An 18,458-nucleotide genomic window follows, 5' to 3' on the forward strand; every position below is an offset into this window, starting at 1 on the left:
AGAGTAGACTACAATGCCGGCTGTTCTGACTCACAGACTGTAAGTACGTTTTTTATATTTAAAGAATTTGCCACTTATGATTCAAACGCAAGTTTTTTGGGCAGTGTAGCGTAGCACTTGTTGTTTGTCATTTCTCCGATCACAAATGCAGACATGGTTTTATGTTACGCTCCGGCTGGACAGGGCATCATCACAATATGGTAAGGGGCGTAACATTTCCGTCACACGCTTGAGGTATTCGGCCAATCACAACGCACTGGATAGCTGGCCAATCAGAGCACACCTCGCTTTTCAGACCGATGAGCTTTGTAAAAATAATCGCGTTTCAGAAAGGCGGGGCATAGAGGAGAAAAAATAATGTGTTTTTTGAACCTTAAACCGCATAAACACATTTCATTACACCAAATACACCAAATAATTTTCTTTTTAGCAGCATCATATGACCCCTTTAAAATAACTGTTTTGTATTGTCAAATATTTTAAAATGTCATTTATTCCTGTGATCGCAAAGCTGAATTTTTAGCAGCCCTTACCTTAGTCTTTAGGTTACATGATCCTTTAGAAATCATTCTAATATGCTCATTTGCTCAAGAAACATTTCTTGTTTTTATTAATGATGAAAACAGTAGTGCTGCTTGAGATTTTTTGTGGAAACTGTGATACAATTTCTCAGGATTATTTGATGAATAGGATGTTCAAAAGAACGGCATTTATTTTAAATGGAATCATTTCACTTTTTTTCAATTGTCACTTTTGATCAATTTAATGCATCCTTGCTGAGTAAATATGGATTTAAAAAAAATAAATCCCAAGCTTTTGCACTGTAGTGTTAATAGTTAAATAGATAGCAAGAAAGAAAAGACCAATCACTATTTCATATACAAATGAATGCAAGGAAATGCAAGGAAAATCACAATTTGATATGCAAATGCCACAATGCCATCATCAATGTAGGTTAGATTTGAATGCTAATTGCTGTCAGTGCTAATTCAGTCAGACACTAGGAGATTGTCAAACTTTAGTTTGAAAGTATGTATGGAGTGTATTTAAAAAAAATCACCTACAAAACAGTTTGAATGGAGGCTGTACTAATTGCAGATGTTTAGAACAAGCCCCAAACCAAAATGTTTGAGAAATAACAATAGTGTTGCCTTGCTAATACTAATCATTCCACATAAAAGACCACACATGTGTGTTCAACAGGACAACATTTACTGAAAATCTCTTTAGCCTAGAGCTAATGTTGTTCCTTTAGCAGAACATGGAGGTAACAGCGCTAAGGTCATGTTTTCCATTCCCAAAATGTTTACACAATGCACTGTAAGTTGCTTTGGATAAAAGTGTCAGGCGAATGCATAAATGTAATGTATGTTTGTCTTTTTCTTCTCTTGTTTACAGGGTTTGATTTAGCTGAGAAGTTTCTTCTCAGAAAAGGCACGGTGACGGACAACGGGCTGTTGTTGAGACTGGGGAGTAAACCGTTGTTTAAACCAACAGAGTAAGTTCTGCAAATGTTGATGTGGTTTTGATATTGTGCCATTTATTTTCCACTCACACATCATTCAGAGGATTGTTTTGTCTGAAAACAATGTTAACTAAGCTAAAAGTTATTGCAGCAAATGTGGGTATCCATAAGGATGTTTATGTAGTTTCAACGTGATCAACGATGTGCAGAATCTTCTAGCATCTGGAGAGTAGAAAGTAGGACAGTTCCTTGCAGAATCACTGCTGTGATGAGCATGTTATGATGGTAGTTTGAATTAATGCCCACATCCACATGTTGCGTGCTTTGGTTAGCCTTTCTGACAGCTTCCCATATAAATCTCTGTACGGGACAGAGTGCAGGTTGCCTCGCTGAACAACTGCATTCTCGGAGCGGTTCGCATGAGTTTATACCACTCAAGATTTAAAAAATATGCCAGGCCGTTATTGGGTTTCTGCGACACAAACCAATATTTTCCCATGGTGTAAGCTTGCTTTCACTTCAACTGATATCCAGTAGAAAACTCAGGAGATGTCTTGTATGCTTTTAATGGTGTGTTGACATGGAAAGACCCAGATATCACGAGCTTGCTGAGATAATTCCCCTCGCATTGGCTAATAAGAATAAACTGTGAGGTGAGCCGTGAGACATGTTAAATAATTTGGACAAAATTAATTTGCAGACCGTGGGCAGTGGGCTCGACCAAGGAGAAAGAGAGGTGACTGTAATGGAGTACCGCCTAGAAGAGAAATTAAGCAGTAATGGGGAATCATGTCCTGTATATTAATTGCCTTAAAATTACTTTAATAACTTACAGCTCAAGGGTGACACCGAGTTCAAAGAAGGCTTCTGTGTTAGTTAGACTTTTCAGGTATGTTTAATCTACTTCTAACAGCCTTGGACATGTACAGTTATGTAGGCCGTGTTTCGTCAAGGTCAGCTGTCCAAACCGCATGAACCCACAGCATATTCATGAGTCCAAAGAGCTCAAATTGATGCTCAAAAGAACTCTTTTGTATTTTGCTGAAAAGCTGGTGGGATTGTGGCAAGTTCCAGACTAAGTCAAGGGTGGGAAGACTAGAGTTGAAATTCCCCACTTCCGACCTCAAAGCGTTCCAGTCGGTCATACGTCACAGTGAAATATAAACAAAATAGGGTGGCGCCATGACTTATGATAATTATGTCACAAACATAAAAGTGTGGTGTTTGTACTAAAAACATCTGACAAAAAGTAAAAAAATTAAATAAAAAAAAGTTATCGTTACATTCATGTAACTCAAATTTTTGAGCATGGTGCTAGCAACTCCTAGGTCTTGGGTTTGATTCTCAGGAAATGTATGAAATGATAGTTTAATGCAATGCAAGTCTTCAGATAAAAGCATCTGCTAAATGCAAAAATGCAAATGACATTAAACATAATGCCTTCTCAGAAGAAACAGGACGTGTTTACGCTTTTTGCTTCATTGTGATGCTGTGAACATTACTAATTTCATATTTTTTGACTATAATTATCTTTTCCTGAATGATTTAATAATATAGTTTTTTTTTCTGTTGTTGAGCTTCATTCCAGTGGTTATTTTTGAGTTCAGAGTTATCATTTGTTTTTTATAGCAAGACCAAATGGACAGTGGCACCAAGAATTATTTGAACACAATGTATCAAACCTAATGACATTCATTTAAGAAATACAGCACAGGCACATTTCACAAGCAGAATGTAAATGTTGTGAACACTTGTAATATTCAGATAAATTTGCTAAAGCTAAATAATGACCTAAATTACAGTCTATTGAACATTGATGGTTTGGGGCAGTAAGATTTTTTTTTTCATGTTTTTGATGAACCTTGTTCACCAAGGATGCTTTTATTTGATGAAAAATACAGTGAAACAGTTTAAATATATTAAAATAATCATTAAAAAATTTTTTTCAATTGTAAAGTGTAATCTACATGTATACTTGTGGTGCCACAGCTGAATTTTCAGCAGCCATTACTCAAGTATTCAGTGTCATATAATTCGGAAATCATTCTAATATGCTAATTTGGTTCTCAAGGAACATTTCTTATTATAATCAATGTTGAAAAGAAAACTGTTATGCTGCTTAATTATTTTTTTTTTTTATGCATTTTTCGGGATTTTTTAAATGGGAAGTTCAAAAGTGCAGCATTTATTTGGAATGGAAATCTTTTGTAACCTTAAACTGTAAATCTCTTTACTGTCACTTTTGATCGATTAAATGCATCCTTGTTGAATAAAAGTATTAATTGATTTGAACAGTCTTTTTTTTTTTTTTTACCCTTTCCTGTGATTTAAATCACTGTACCACACAGCATCTCATTGCTTATTGCTTTAAGTTGCGAAGCTTTTGGACACTTTCAGTATGTTCCTAGTTAATGTGATGGGTTACATCTGTGGAAACTACTACATAAATCCAGTTAAAATGTCCCTGAGTCCAGTTAGTTAAATGCAATCACCAGAAGAGGCTCTGAGAAAAGGTCTAGTGTAATTTGTTTTTGCAAATGTCGCTTGGTTTGATAATTTGTTATCGAAAGCAATAAGATTAATCCATTTTTAAGTGTCCAAGATTTCGGGGCCACTATATACACTGTACATTGCGCACTAAAGTAGTAGTACATTGTTTAACGTATAGGTCATTTGTTCTTTTGTGTTTCATCATAGTCTTTAGTTTAGTCTAACTGTCTAACTGCAACTAACTAACTATTCTCTGTGGTTTTAAGCACACCTGCTGGTTTGGCCGTAAAGATTCTGCTTCCACGCGTTTCACCAGTGAAAAATAACACCTAGTCATCTGCACAGGGAAAGGGAGGATATTTTTAGCGTTTTTTTTATACAACTGTAAACACACTGTTTGCTCCCCTGGACCCTGAAGGAGCCATGGGTCAGATGATTTGCAATCTGTTGCTCTATCCGACGCTTGGTGGTCAGCGGCCTACTGTGGGGCCTTCTATCTGCTGCTCAGACCTGCCCTCAGGGGCCAACTGCGAGTCTCCTTGGCTGGAGGTGGAGTGCACTTCTGAGGGATCAGAATGTCTAGTTGTCTACACGGACCCCCATACAGACACACACTCACACACACCCCGCCAGACCTCAATTAAGCTGGACTCTGACAGGTGATTGCATTAGTCAGCTGGATGTGTCGGGGGGTGGAGAAGGGGGTCAAAAAGCCCCCAGCACAAACTCCAAACATCTCTCACTTTACTCACAGGAAATGCAGCCGGGCCCTGTCGTTCAGTTGATACGGTCACATGGAAAGAGAAGGCTCCACTCCTCCAGTCTATTTTCCATTAGTTGTTTCACAGATGACTCTGCTAAGATGTGCTAATTGCATGTTTGGTATTCGTTTTTATGGGAGGCAAGGGTGTGGGAACGATCTGAAAAGTGTTGGGGGAAGCACAATATAAAGCTTATGAGCTTTGCTCATGAATATTAATTGTGTGACATAATGTTTACCTGGTAGTCCTAACGGAGTTGTTGAAAGGTTGATGAACAGGCACTACTCATAGTAGGCCTATCGCACATTTGTTCCTTTCACTGCTGAAATTCTCCCTTTTCTGTGTGGCTGAATACATTATTCTTATTTTTTTTTCTATATATTTTTTTCGCACTCTGTGGAATCCTTGCTGAGTAAATATGGATTTAAAAAAAATAAATCCCAAGCTTTTGCACTGTAGTGTTAATAGTTAAATAGATAGCAAGAAAGAAAAGACCAATCACTATTTCATATACAAATGAATGCAAGGAAATGCAAGGAAAATCACAATTTGATATGCAAATGCCACAATGCCATCATCAATGTAGGTTAGATTTGAATGCTAATTGCTGTCAGTGCTAATTCAGTCAGACACTAGGAGATTGTCAAACTTTAGTTTGAAAGTATGTATGGAGTGTATTTAAAAAAAATCACCTACAAAACAGTTTGAATGGAGGCTGTACTAATTGCAGATGTTTAGAACAAGCCCCAAACCAAAATGTTTGAGAAATAACAATAGTGTTGCCTTGCTAATACTAATCATTCCACATAAAAGACCACACATGTGTGTTCAACAGGACAACATTTACTGAAAATCTCTTTAGCCTAGAGCTAATGTTGTTCCTTTAGCAGAACATGGAGGTAACAGCGCTAAGGTCATGTTTTCCATTCCCAAAATGTTTACACAATGCACTGTAAGTTGCTTTGGATAAAAGTGTCAGGCGAATGCATAAATGTAATGTATGTTTGTCTTTTTCTTCTCTTGTTTACAGGGTTTGATTTAGCTGAGAAGTTTCTTCTCAGAAAAGGCACGGTGACGGACAACGGGCTGTTGTTGAGACTGGGGAGTAAACCGTTGTTTAAACCAACAGAGTAAGTTCTGCAAATGTTGATGTGGTTTTGATATTGTGCCATTTATTTTCCACTCACACATCATTCAGAGGATTGTTTTGTCTGAAAACAATGTTAACTAAGCTAAAAGTTATTGCAGCAAATGTGGGTATCCATAAGGATGTTTATGTAGTTTCAACGTGATCAACGATGTGCAGAATCTTCTAGCATCTGGAGAGTAGAAAGTAGGACAGTTCCTTGCAGAATCACTGCTGTGATGAGCATGTTATGATGGTAGTTTGAATTAATGCCCACATCCACGTTGCGTGCTTTGGTTAGCCTTTCTGACAGCTTCCCATATAAATCTCTGTACGGGACAGAGTGCAGGTTGCCTCGCTGAACAACTGCATTCTCGGAGCGGTTCGCATGAGTTTATACCACTCAAGATTTAAAAAATATGCCAGGCCGTTATTGGGTTTCTGCGACACAAACCAATATTTTCCCATGGTGTAAGCTTGCTTTCACTTCAACTGATATCCAGTAGAAAACTCAGGAGATGTCTTGTATGCTTTTAATGGTGTGTTGACATGGAAAGACCCAGATATCACGAGCTTGCTGAGATAATTCCCCTCGCATTGGCTAATAAGAATAAACTGTGAGGTGAGCCGTGAGACATGTTAAATAATTTGGACAAAATTAATTTGCAGACCGTGGGCAGTGGGCTCGACCAAGGAGAAAGAGAGGTGACTGTAATGGAGTACCGCCTAGAAGAGAAATTAAGCAGTAATGGGGAATCATGTCCTGTATATTAATTGCCTTAAAATTACTTTAATAACTTACAGCTCAAGGGTGACACCGAGTTCAAAGAAGGCTTCTGTGTTAGTTAGACTTTTCAGGTATGTTTAATCTACTTCTAACAGCCTTGGACATGTACAGTTATGTAGGCCGTGTTTCGTCAAGGTCAGCTGTCCAAACCGCATGAACCCACAGCATATTCATGAGTCCAAAGAGCTCAAATTGATGCTCAAAAGAACTCTTTTGTATTTTGCTGAAAAGCTGGTGGGATTGTGGCAAGTTCCAGACTAAGTCAAGGGTGGGAAGACTAGAGTTGAAATTCCCCACTTCCGACCTCAAAGCGTTCCAGTCGGTCATACGTCACAGTGAAATATAAACAAAATAGGGTGGCGCCATGACTTATGATAATTATGTCACAAACATAAAAGTGTGGTGTTTGTACTAAAAACATCTGACAAAAAGTAAAAAAATTAAATAAAAAAAAGTTATCGTTACATTCATGTAACTCAAATTTTTGAGCATGGTGCTAGCAACTCCTAGGTCTTGGGTTTGATTCTCAGGAAATGTATGAAATGATAGTTTAATGCAATGCAAGTCTTCAGATAAAAGCATCTGCTAAATGCAAAAATGCAAATGACATTAAACATAATGCCTTCTCAGAAGAAACAGGACGTGTTTACGCTTTTTGCTTCATTGTGATGCTGTGAACATTACTAATTTCATATTTTTTGACTATAATTATCTTTTCCTGAATGATTTAATAATATAGTTTTTTTTTCTGTTGTTGAGCTTCATTCCAGTGGTTATTTTTGAGTTCAGAGTTATCATTTGTTTTTTATAGCAAGACCAAATGGACAGTGGCACCAAGAATTATTTGAACACAATGTATCAAACCTAATGACATTCATTTAAGAAATACAGCACAGGCACATTTCACAAGCAGAATGTAAATGTTGTGAACACTTGTAATATTCAGATAAATTTGCTAAAGCTAAATAATGACCTAAATTACAGTCTATTGAACATTGATGGTTTGGGGCAGTAAGATTTTTTTTTTCATGTTTTTGATGAACCTTGTTCACCAAGGATGCTTTTATTTGATGAAAAATACAGTGAAACAGTTTAAATATATTAAAATAATCATTAAAAAATTTTTTTCAATTGTAAAGTGTAATCTACATGTATACTTGTGGTGCCACAGCTGAATTTTCAGCAGCCATTACTCAAGTATTCAGTGTCATATAATTCGGAAATCATTCTAATATGCTAATTTGGTTCTCAAGGAACATTTCTTATTATAATCAATGTTGAAAAGAAAACTGTTATGCTGCTTAATTATTTTTTTTTTTTATGCATTTTTCGGGATTTTTTAAATGGGAAGTTCAAAAGTGCAGCATTTATTTGGAATGGAAATCTTTTGTAACCTTAAACTGTAAATCTCTTTACTGTCACTTTTGATCGATTAAATGCATCCTTGTTGAATAAAAGTATTAATTGATTTGAACAGTCTTTTTTTTTTTTTTACCCTTTCCTGTGATTTAAATCACTGTACCACACAGCATCTCATTGCTTATTGCTTTAAGTTGCGAAGCTTTTGGACACTTTCAGTATGTTCCTAGTTAATGTGATGGGTTACATCTGTGGAAACTACTACATAAATCCAGTTAAAATGTCCCTGAGTCCAGTTAGTTAAATGCAATCACCAGAAGAGGCTCTGAGAAAAGGTCTAGTGTAATTTGTTTTTGCAAATGTCGCTTGGTTTGATAATTTGTTATCGAAAGCAATAAGATTAATCCATTTTTAAGTGTCCAAGATTTCGGGGCCACTATATACACTGTACATTGCGCACTAAAGTAGTAGTACATTGTTTAACGTATAGGTCATTTGTTCTTTTGTGTTTCATCATAGTCTTTAGTTTAGTCTAACTGTCTAACTGCAACTAACTAACTATTCTCTGTGGTTTTAAGCACACCTGCTGGTTTGGCCGTAAAGATTCTGCTTCCACGCGTTTCACCAGTGAAAAATAACACCTAGTCATCTGCACAGGGAAAGGGAGGATATTTTTAGCGTTTTTTTTATACAACTGTAAACACACTGTTTGCTCCCCTGGACCCTGAAGGAGCCATGGGTCAGATGATTTGCGATCTGTTGCTCTATCCGACGCTTGGTGGTCAGCGGCCTACTGTGGGGCCTTCTATCTGCTGCTCAGACCTGCCCTCAGGGGCCAACTGCGAGTCTCCTTGGCTGGAGGTGGAGTGCACTTCTGAGGGATCAGAATGTCTAGTTGTCTACACGGACCCCCATACAGACACACACTCACACACACCCCGCCAGACCTCAATTAAGCTGGACTCTGACAGGTGATGGCATTAGTCAGCTGGATGTGTCGAGGGGTGGAGAAGGGGGTCAAAAAGCCCCCAGCACAAACTCCAAACATCTCTCACTTTACTCACAGGAAATGCAGCCGGGCCCTGTCGTTCAGTTGATACGGTCACATGGAAAGAGAAGGCTCCACTCCTCCAGTCTATTTTCCATTAGTTGTTTCACAGATGACTCTGCTAAGATGTGCTAATTGCATGTTTGGTATTCGTTTTTATGGGAGGCAAGGGTGTGGGAACGATCTGAAAAGTGTTGGGGGAAGCACAATATAAAGCTTATGAGCTTTGCTCATGAATATTAATTGTGTGACATAATGTTTACCTGGTAGTCCTAACGGAGTTGTTGAAAGGTTGATGAACAGGCACTACTCATAGTAGGCCTATCGCACATTTGTTCCTTTCACTGCTGAAATTCTCCCTTTTCTGTGTGGCTGAATACATTATTCTTATTTTTTTTTCTATATATTTTTTTTGCACTCTGTGGACAAAATACAACTTTGTGCACCACTATTGACACAAAGCCACCAAACACAATTGCAGTCTGTTTGTTTGAACAAAATAATGCTGGCTCAAGTTTGGGGTAGCATTTTCTGTACCCATTGACAGTGAAAGACAATGTGGGATGTTTTATTTATTGTTTGCAATGCTGTGTAGTGCCACAAATTTCACATTTGACTGAATGATTATATTTTAATATAATATTATCTTTTTATTTTATTTAAATAAAGTTTCATTACATTTTACAACACAACACAGTTAAGCATGAGGGAACAAGCTTAGGCCACTGTGGAGGGCTTTTTGTAGCAATGGCACCATTTGTTTGCTTATTAATGTATGTTCAGAGATTAGTTTAATATGGGCTGCATTAGAGTGTTACATCCCATCCTATTTGGCATATGGCCTCTGATGTCCCTATTTAACAGCTCAGTGATGAAGTGAATTGATGTCATGGTGCCCAGGTTGGTGCGCTCCGAAACACTGCACTCACTTATGAGGTCTCACTTGACACAAGTCCATTCCACCGGCTGGTCATATCAAGTCTAATTTACGGCTGAATTCATGAAATATGTTACTCAGCAATTCCAAAAAAGTCTTTGTTCTCTCATTTTGAACCTGTTATTGCCTCTTTCCTTATCAAGATAAATGTCAGATTGAATTTTTATAGAATCGTCAAGCCGTTCCAAGAAGACTGACTTTCTTGTGTGGAATGCAAAGGAGATGCTTTAAGAATATTCTTTCATTGTATGAACATGCCATATCTTTTAAAGCCATATGATATTTTTTGAGAAACAGACTGAAGTTTACGGCATTATTCACTGAACATGCTCACATCTACTGAAGTTTTTGTTCCACTGTATCTTGAGCGTGAGTAAGTGATTACTTGAACGATATTTAGAGTAGATTACAACCAAATACGTTTGAAAATTGTGTGGTCAATAGTCCGGCCATCGTCTTGTAATACATCTGTACTAGTTTCCCATAAGCCTCTCTCCTGTGTCTTCCTCTTATCCAAAAGCATTTGATCTTGCCAGTATGTACAGTCAGAGTATATATCATTTTTAATAATGTGCATTTTCCCCGCTGTGCCTGTGAAGACAGGAGACAAGCTATGCAGACGTGCCTAGAGAGAATAGAGAATGATCTATTTGAGAAGAAACTCATTTTCAGCATGTCTCTTGCAAGTCTGATGTCTTTCTCTTTCTCTTTCTCTTTCTCTTTCTCTTTCTCTCTCTCTTTCTCTCTCTCTCTCTCTCTCTCTCTCTCTTTTTCTCTCTCTCTCCTCTTATCCAAAAGCATTTGATCTTGCCAGTATGTACAGTCAGAGTATATATCATTTTTAATAATGTGCATTTTCCCCGCTGTGCCTGTGAAGACAGGAGACAAGCTATGCAGACGTGCCTAGAGAGAATAGAGAATGATCTATTTGAGAAGAAACTCATTTTTAGCCTGTCTTTTGCATCTCTCTCTCTCTCTCTCTCTCGTTCTCTTCTGTCCTTTTAAAGTATTCATACATGAGATTTTTCCCATTGTCAGTTTTGCTGATCGTGTTTGATGAAATGCCAGTAAATGACCAAATAGAGTGTAAAAGAAATAATTCTTTCTGTAACACTTACAGTGTTATGTGATTGACTCAAAAATGTAATATTACTCTTTCAACAATTCGTATAACCCTATAGAAGCTTTAGCATTATTTCTTGTACCATGAGTTCTCTTCAAGTCACTGCTGCAGTATTTCGTTCAGACGAGTGAAAACATGTTAGTGGTTTCAAACAATAGCTCGACAGACAGAATCATCTCTGTTTATGAAAGGACACATTTACAGTGTTTTCTGATAAATCTTACAGGCAAGACTAAAGAGGAAAAATACAGAGCAGAACATTGATGCCAATGCACTTGGCTTATTGAAGTGTTAAATGAAAATAGCACTTTACTGCTAAATTAAAGCATTATTTAAACATGCTTTTCTAGAACATTCTTGTTCTCTCATATGCAGTGTTAGGAAGTCTGATTTGTTTATTGAGTCATTTAGTTTGGACCGTTCATGTGCCAATTAAAAACAATTCACTTATTCATTTATTGTCATTCATTTACTGGTCTCTTTCTATATACACTCGTTTTGGGGTCAGTTAGATTTTTTTAAATTAATACTTCAATAAATTAAAAAAGGATACTTTAAATTAAAGTGACCTTTTATTTATCAAGGAATCCTAATAAAATGCATTATAGTTTCCACAAAAAATATTAAGCAGCACGGCAGTTTTCAACATTCTCAAAAAATATTTTTTCTTGAGCAGCAAATGAGCATATTAGAATGATTTCTGAAGGATCATGTGACACTGAAGACTGGAGTAATAATGCTGAAAATTCAGCTTTGCTTTACAGGAATAAATATAAAATATATTTAAAAAGAAAACCGTAATTTGAAATTGTAATACTTCACAGTTTCAATGTTTTTACTGTGACTTATTCAAATAAATGCAGCCTTAATTGGTAAACGGTCATGTATTTGTTTTTGTTCTACTTTTTATTTTGATCAATTTTAATTGTAGATGTTGATGTTGTCTATCTTTTCTAAAGATCTGTGTTCCCAAATGGACTTTCTCATGAGTACTCCATTATTGCCACGTTACGACTCAGAAAAACCACAAAGAAAGATCGCTGGTTTGTTCTGCAGATCTTTGATAAAGGTGGAGATACACAGGTATGTGAAAAATCCAAGATTTTATTTAGATCTGTAAAAAAAGATCATTATATAAATGCTACTCTCTTGCACACAGTGATCGCTTCAGACTTCAGTCAGCTTATCTCATTAACAGTCTTAATGAGCCTCTAATGTTCATCCCTTCTTCTCTCCTTCATTTAGGTGTCACTAATAGTGGATGGAGCTAAAAAAACAGTAGAGTTTTTGGCTCAGGGTTTTCTGAAAAACAGCCTCCTCTACGTGTTCAAGAACCGAGACCTGCACGCCCTCTTCGATCGACAGTTTCACAAGCTTGGTGTGTCTGTCGAGAGCAATGCGGTCTCTATCTATCTGGACTGCAAATTAATTGAGCGTCAGGTGACCGCTGAAAGGTCTGGCATGAACGTGAGCGGACGCACATTCATCACCACTCGAGTGGAGGATGGACGTCCAGTGGATGTGAGTTGTGGACAGAGGTTCTCATCACTTGCTAAATCGGAGTATGAATGCAAAGCTTAGTACTTTTAGTACAGTTAGTGATTGTTAAAGCCCTGTCAAAACTATAGTGGAAACCACTTATAGTTTGGGGAACGTCACTAACTTCATGTCTGACCCTGATGCAAGTAAAAATTGAATGGTGTACTCATTCATTTATCAGGTACGTGTGTTCATGTCCATAAATGTCAATTTACCTTCACAGATTGAACTTCAGGAGATTCTGATCTTCTGTGATGCTAGAATAGCCGACCTGGACAGATGCTGCGATTCTCCTGGAGTTACGGTAAGATGTTCGGGTTTATGGTGTGGCAGTGTTAATGATACAGACTCGATGATCCTTCCTAACCAGCCTATAGTTTTGCACTAAAATTAGGGGCTTGACATAATTATCAAATAAAGTCTGAACAGGCCAGTCACATTTCAACACTGCTATTGAATAACGTAACGTGAGGTATAGTTAGTTTTCAAAGACTCCGTTCCAAAGTCAAGTGAGCTGCCTTGCCGTCATAAGGGCTCATGAGTGACCGATCTGGAGCGCTCTATATAGGCAGCAACCATGTGTGTGTCATACAAATAGTACTCCTCCTGACACAACTGATCAATTACAAACTCAACTCACAATTGATTTTGATAGAATTTGTTGTTAACATATGTGATATACTAATAAGCATAAAAATACACTGTGCACAGAAATTGAGTTAAATAGTCAATTTTTAATTAGTCAAGTTTCCAAAAGAACAGAAAAACACTATTAAAGTAGTCTATTTGCATTATATTCCATATTTTCTGAAGCCGTAGGATAGTTTAGTTTGAGAAACAGACTTAAGTTTTAAGTTTAATCAACTTTCTCTTGTTTAATCTACTATATTCAGTTGTTTTTCACTGATCTCATTGCAGTGCATTATGGGATTTCCTTCTCTGCAAAGGATACATGCAATTCTGCATTTGAATTCGGCCTTTTATTCTACCTTTTGAAACAATCTTAAAATGCCATCCATGTAGGCAAAGATGTAGATTTTGGAATAGAGCCATATCATGTATTGTTCTTGGATGGATCGTTTCCACTGTGGACAAAGCCCTTGAGGGCATCCTTTTAGCTCGAGTTGCTCCGGTCAATAATTTCTGATTAATTAAAGGCAACATTCTGTCTTAAACGATTGGATTAGAGAAAATCCACATTCCTGCTCAATGCTGTAATTGGTACATGGTCTCTACAGTTGTGTGCTAATCCCCTCTCTTAGCGTTTGGGATAATGTTTCCTTAGTGTTTTCCACATGGAAGTGGAACGGTCCAAGTGGCCATTGGGGCTGGTCATGTAATTAGGCAACACAGATGATTGCCTAGGGCACCAACTCTTGAGGGGCTGCAGTTTACTGAGCTAATTTTACAGGGGTATGAGTAGGGATGGAAAAATTGAGATTACAGTTTTGTTTCCTCTTAACAATTCAGGTTCCTTCCATGGCTCAATTAAAAATTCTTGTGTGACTTAAAAAATTTAAAAAAAGAAAGAAAGAAAGAAGAAAGAAACCCAGTTCCATTGCCAAATGATAAGATAAAGTTAATTTCATTTAATTATATATTCTTAGTTTATTTAAACTATTTTATTTAAACAATACCCTTCAAAAGTTTGGGGTCAGTAATTGTTTTTTTTATTATTAAAGAAAGGACACATTAAATTGATCAAAAGGGATGTTTGTATTTGGTAAAAACATGTATGAAGGTTTCCAATAAAATATTAAGCAGCACAACTTTTTTCAACATTGATGTTAGTAAGAAATGATTCTTGATCAACAAATCAGCATATTAGAATGATTTGTGAAGGATCATGTGACACTGAAGTAATGGCTGCTGAAAATTCATCTTTGCCATCACAGGAATTAATTACATTTTGAAAAGTATTAAAACAAAAACTTATTTTAAACTGTGATATTTCACAATAATACTGTTTTTACTGTAATAAATGCAGCCTTGCTGAACCCAAACTTTTGAACGGTACTGTATTTGTGTAATTCTTGACAGACTTTTTAATTAAATTTCTTGCCGTTTTGATTCACTAAAAGTAACAAGAAAAAATAAGACTGAAGAAAGAGTGCAAATGCTGCTCCTAAAGTCATCAAAATTTAGCTCTAATGCAGTTTTTTTTTGCCCACATCTTTGATCATATTAATGACTTTACAGAACCAACTGATATATTTTATGTATCTCAGTTTGCCAGAGTTACGCATTTCACAAGAAGATTTGTATGCGTATACCATGCATGCATAATGTAGAAAATCCCCATAAATCCCATCTTCAAGGAATTCCAAGTGGATACCCTTACCAAAAAGTAGTATACTTCAAGTTTATTTTAGTAAGTATACTTAAGTAAAGTTCAAGTATATATCTTGGTCTATATTTTAATAATTTAACAGTAGTCCATGTTTTTATTTTTAATCTGACCAGTGTGAACCTGTAGTGACCCACAACCCCACAGCGGCCCCACTGGTCACAGGATACCTCCACAGAATGCTGTCCATGCCAGCCCAGCTGCCCACCGACCGATGCCACTGTCCTGCTCTGAAGGTAAAGTTAAACCATGAAAGCATTTTTTAAATGAGCGAGTTAGCACTCCACAATGGATCTTGAGGTAATGCCGCATGCAAAATGAATGGCCAATTAAAGCACATTTATGGCAGTCTGTATACCAGGATGACAGCCAGAGGCAGAAATAAAAGCTTATTAGAAGCAATTTAGCACAAATAAGGGGGTGTTTGGGCACAGACATGCACTTCATCAGTGGGTGATGTTCAGCTAATCTCTTCTGAAGTACAAAGAGCCAGAGTTCAGGCTAGGACTCCTCTTTGAATTTTGATCACAGCATTTTAGACCTGATACAGAGAGCTGATTTAGCATATTAACATTGCATAATGTGACTTATGTGTATTTGAAAGGGGGATCAAGGGCTTCCGGGTTTGGCAGGACATTCTGGACAAAAGGGAGATAAAGGAGACATGGTAAGGAATGGGTTTCATCAACATCACACATTGATTTTTTTTTCTTTAATAACACAAAATTGCCCAGTTCTTTGTTCAGTGACATTTAATAGATTTTTCTTTTAAAAGAGATGACAGTGTGCATGTGCATTACAACTTACAATCTCTGGTTTTCGGTACAGCTTTCTAAAATTGCTTTATGGCAGTTTTCTTCTCAAGATTTTTTAATAACATTAAATATTTGCCTATATATACTTTTTAGTAGGCTTTAGTTTATTTATTTATTTTATTTTTTTGGAAGTTCTAATATTATTATCCTGATTTTTGGCTTCTCTGTGAAGTGTGCCATGTTCCCTTCCTTATGTGACATAGAGATTCAAGCCACTGCAAGAATGATTGGAATCCATACAAATGAACAGCTGATGATATGTTTGTTGAGGACAAACGGTCTTTAAAGTCATTAACCTAATTAGTTTGTTGTGTTTTGGAATAGAGACCATTTTTTTTTCAAATTATCCTGCCCAACCATTGCATTGCTGTAGCCTGCGTTGCAACTGGAATAGTAGACTATGCATATGAAATTGATCAGACAAATGTCTGTTCTTCAATTTATTGCTCTGTTTGAGCAACAGAGCTTCTTGCAGTAGGTGTTAACTGATGAATTTGTGGTGTTGCATTTTGTGCCGCCTGCTGCTTCAGATGTCACACTGATTCCTGTGGAAACGACTGTTCAATGTCAAACTAAATGTGTCTTGCATTAATTTGTTGACCTCAAATATGATGCAGTATTTTCTCTATCTAATAGAAAACAGAACTAGTAATTACTTTTGGAACAAGAACATGACATTTTTATTATTAGCACATATTGAATTTATGATGCATTTCCAAGACATCGTATCAGTGCTACGAATGTAACATTTTAATAGAGGTCTGCTGAAGGTGAAAGTGAATTTTATTGTTTTTTAGGAGCCTCTGAGTTTGATAAAAATCATTTTTTGGGCTAGTGGAATCTCTACAGTTGACAGGCTGGATAATTGGCTAATTCAGCATTTCATGACACTCTAGGCTGTTGTTTTCTTTCTGTGTGGCTCACTATAGATGTTCATGCTCAGGTTCTCAAGTTGTCAGGCTTGGAATGCTACACAGCTCCCGTGGAATAAGTGGACAATCCCATGGGATATTCTAGGATCGGGTTTAACGCTTGTCGGAGACTCAAATCTCCATTTGCAGTAGTTTAAAGTCAATAGGTCATCACAGGGAATTTTGTCTTCCATTGTACTATTTTAGAATGAAACATTCTTACATATCTGTCTTCTGACTTTTGTCTGGTCACGGTAGGGTGGTTGTTAATCAGCGCTTAGTGTCAGAACTGTCTGGACACACTTAATTTGTTGCCTATGTAAGTGATAGTATAAGGCAAAGGGACATTTTCATTCAAGGAAGCATTTTATTGGACAAAGGAACTATAAAGACTGCAGTGAACAAGTCATTTTGGTCCATCTTGTAAAAGCTTATTATGTCAACTTTTTGGAGTATTTTAATTATGTGAGAGACTTTGGGACACTTATTTTCATGGCATTTTCTGATCTAAAATCAAATATTCTTGCATATTTGTCTATGGACACAGTGAGCCGCTTAGTCTGGACAAACTTAATTGGCCTCAGAGCTCACAGATATGGACTAAAAGACATTAAAACTTTGATTTTTAATTACATGGGGTCTTTTTGAGTTTTATTTTGTTAGCATTTATCACCTAGAATCAATTGTTCTTACATTTTTATCTTCTAGCTGTTGTCTAACAGCTCATTAATCAATGTTCACTGTCAAAGCAGTCTGGACACTTAATTTGTTGTCCATATTGGTATTCAATTTGGTTGTAAGACTTTTCTGAATGTTTACTGTGATTAAACACCATTGAAAGTGATGATTGCATGAAAGTTTGTTGATATAATTAGTCTAATATTTACTAGTTGTGCACTCCTAGGCCTTAAACTCGTTTACCACACGATTAAGTGGGCGTTTAGTTTTGTAACACATTGTAATGAATTTCTGTCCAAGCTCATTTAACAACTTATTTTTCACTTTAAGACCCCATAAAACTGTTTGACAAATGCATTTTTTCCTGTGACATTTTCTGTTTATATCTTTTGTTTAGTGGACCATTTGCTATTTGCTAATGCTAGCCAGTTTCAGACGATGTAATGGGGAGCGACAGTCTCATTCTAAAAATCATTTTATTTGACAGAACATTTGTTTAGGCCCCTGTAAAGTCAATTTTATTTTATTTTAGATTTTTACGTATCCATGTTTTTGTCATCTTTCAGTAGTATGCTGGAATATTGTTGGCCTCAGAGCTAATAAACATGAACTAAAAGTCACAAAACTAAAATTTTTATTACGTGGCTTCTTTATGTAAATGAAATTTGTGGTTACATAAGCCTATTGTGTGCATTTGCCACATTTACATTAAACTCGTAATACAAAAGCTCGTGAGAATCTAAGCCCCATGTTTCTGACATTACGTTTAAGCTAGTTTGGGCTCATCTCCAGCACTGAGAGAAGAATCTGACCCACATTTCTGCAATGTGGGAATTCATGGATGTTGGAAACTGAAAACGCATTACAGATAAACGAAGCACATTCATTTTAAGGCTGGTGATATTTTCGGAGTCTCCTGCTGGTTCTGTTCTGTTATTGCTTTCTCAAAGAGAAACATCTGAATATCATAGACAAGCAAGCTGGGTATCAAACGGACATTTCAAGCTTTATGTTGGCAATGTAATTTGTCAACAACACCCCGTTCTTGGTGATGTTTTTTTTTTTTTTTCGA

The 18,458-nt window shown here is 36.7% G+C and overlaps 1 protein-coding gene across 1 annotated transcript in view; it reads left to right on the top strand.

The window, feature by feature from the left end:
- The window catches only part of LOC107736842 (collagen alpha-1(XIX) chain-like), a 196,366-nt gene that overhangs the window by 11,476 nt on the left and 166,432 nt on the right, over nucleotides 1-18,458 (top strand). The window contains exons 4-9 of the mRNA XM_016548200.1: nucleotides 1,399-1,498; nucleotides 12,056-12,179; nucleotides 12,342-12,617; nucleotides 12,859-12,939; nucleotides 15,099-15,218; nucleotides 15,587-15,649. Coding sequence (XP_016403686.1) covers nucleotides 1,399-1,498; nucleotides 12,056-12,179; nucleotides 12,342-12,617; nucleotides 12,859-12,939; nucleotides 15,099-15,218; nucleotides 15,587-15,649 — 764 coding nt within the window. The remainder of the gene's footprint in view (nucleotides 1-1,398; nucleotides 1,499-12,055; nucleotides 12,180-12,341; nucleotides 12,618-12,858; nucleotides 12,940-15,098; nucleotides 15,219-15,586; nucleotides 15,650-18,458) is intronic.

The sequence above is a fragment of the Sinocyclocheilus rhinocerous genome, unplaced genomic scaffold, assembly GCF_001515625.1.
Source record: "Sinocyclocheilus rhinocerous isolate Xijiao unplaced genomic scaffold, SAMN03320098_v1.1 scaffold1214, whole genome shotgun sequence".
NCBI classification, from domain to species: Eukaryota; Metazoa; Chordata; class Actinopteri; order Cypriniformes; family Cyprinidae; genus Sinocyclocheilus; species Sinocyclocheilus rhinocerous.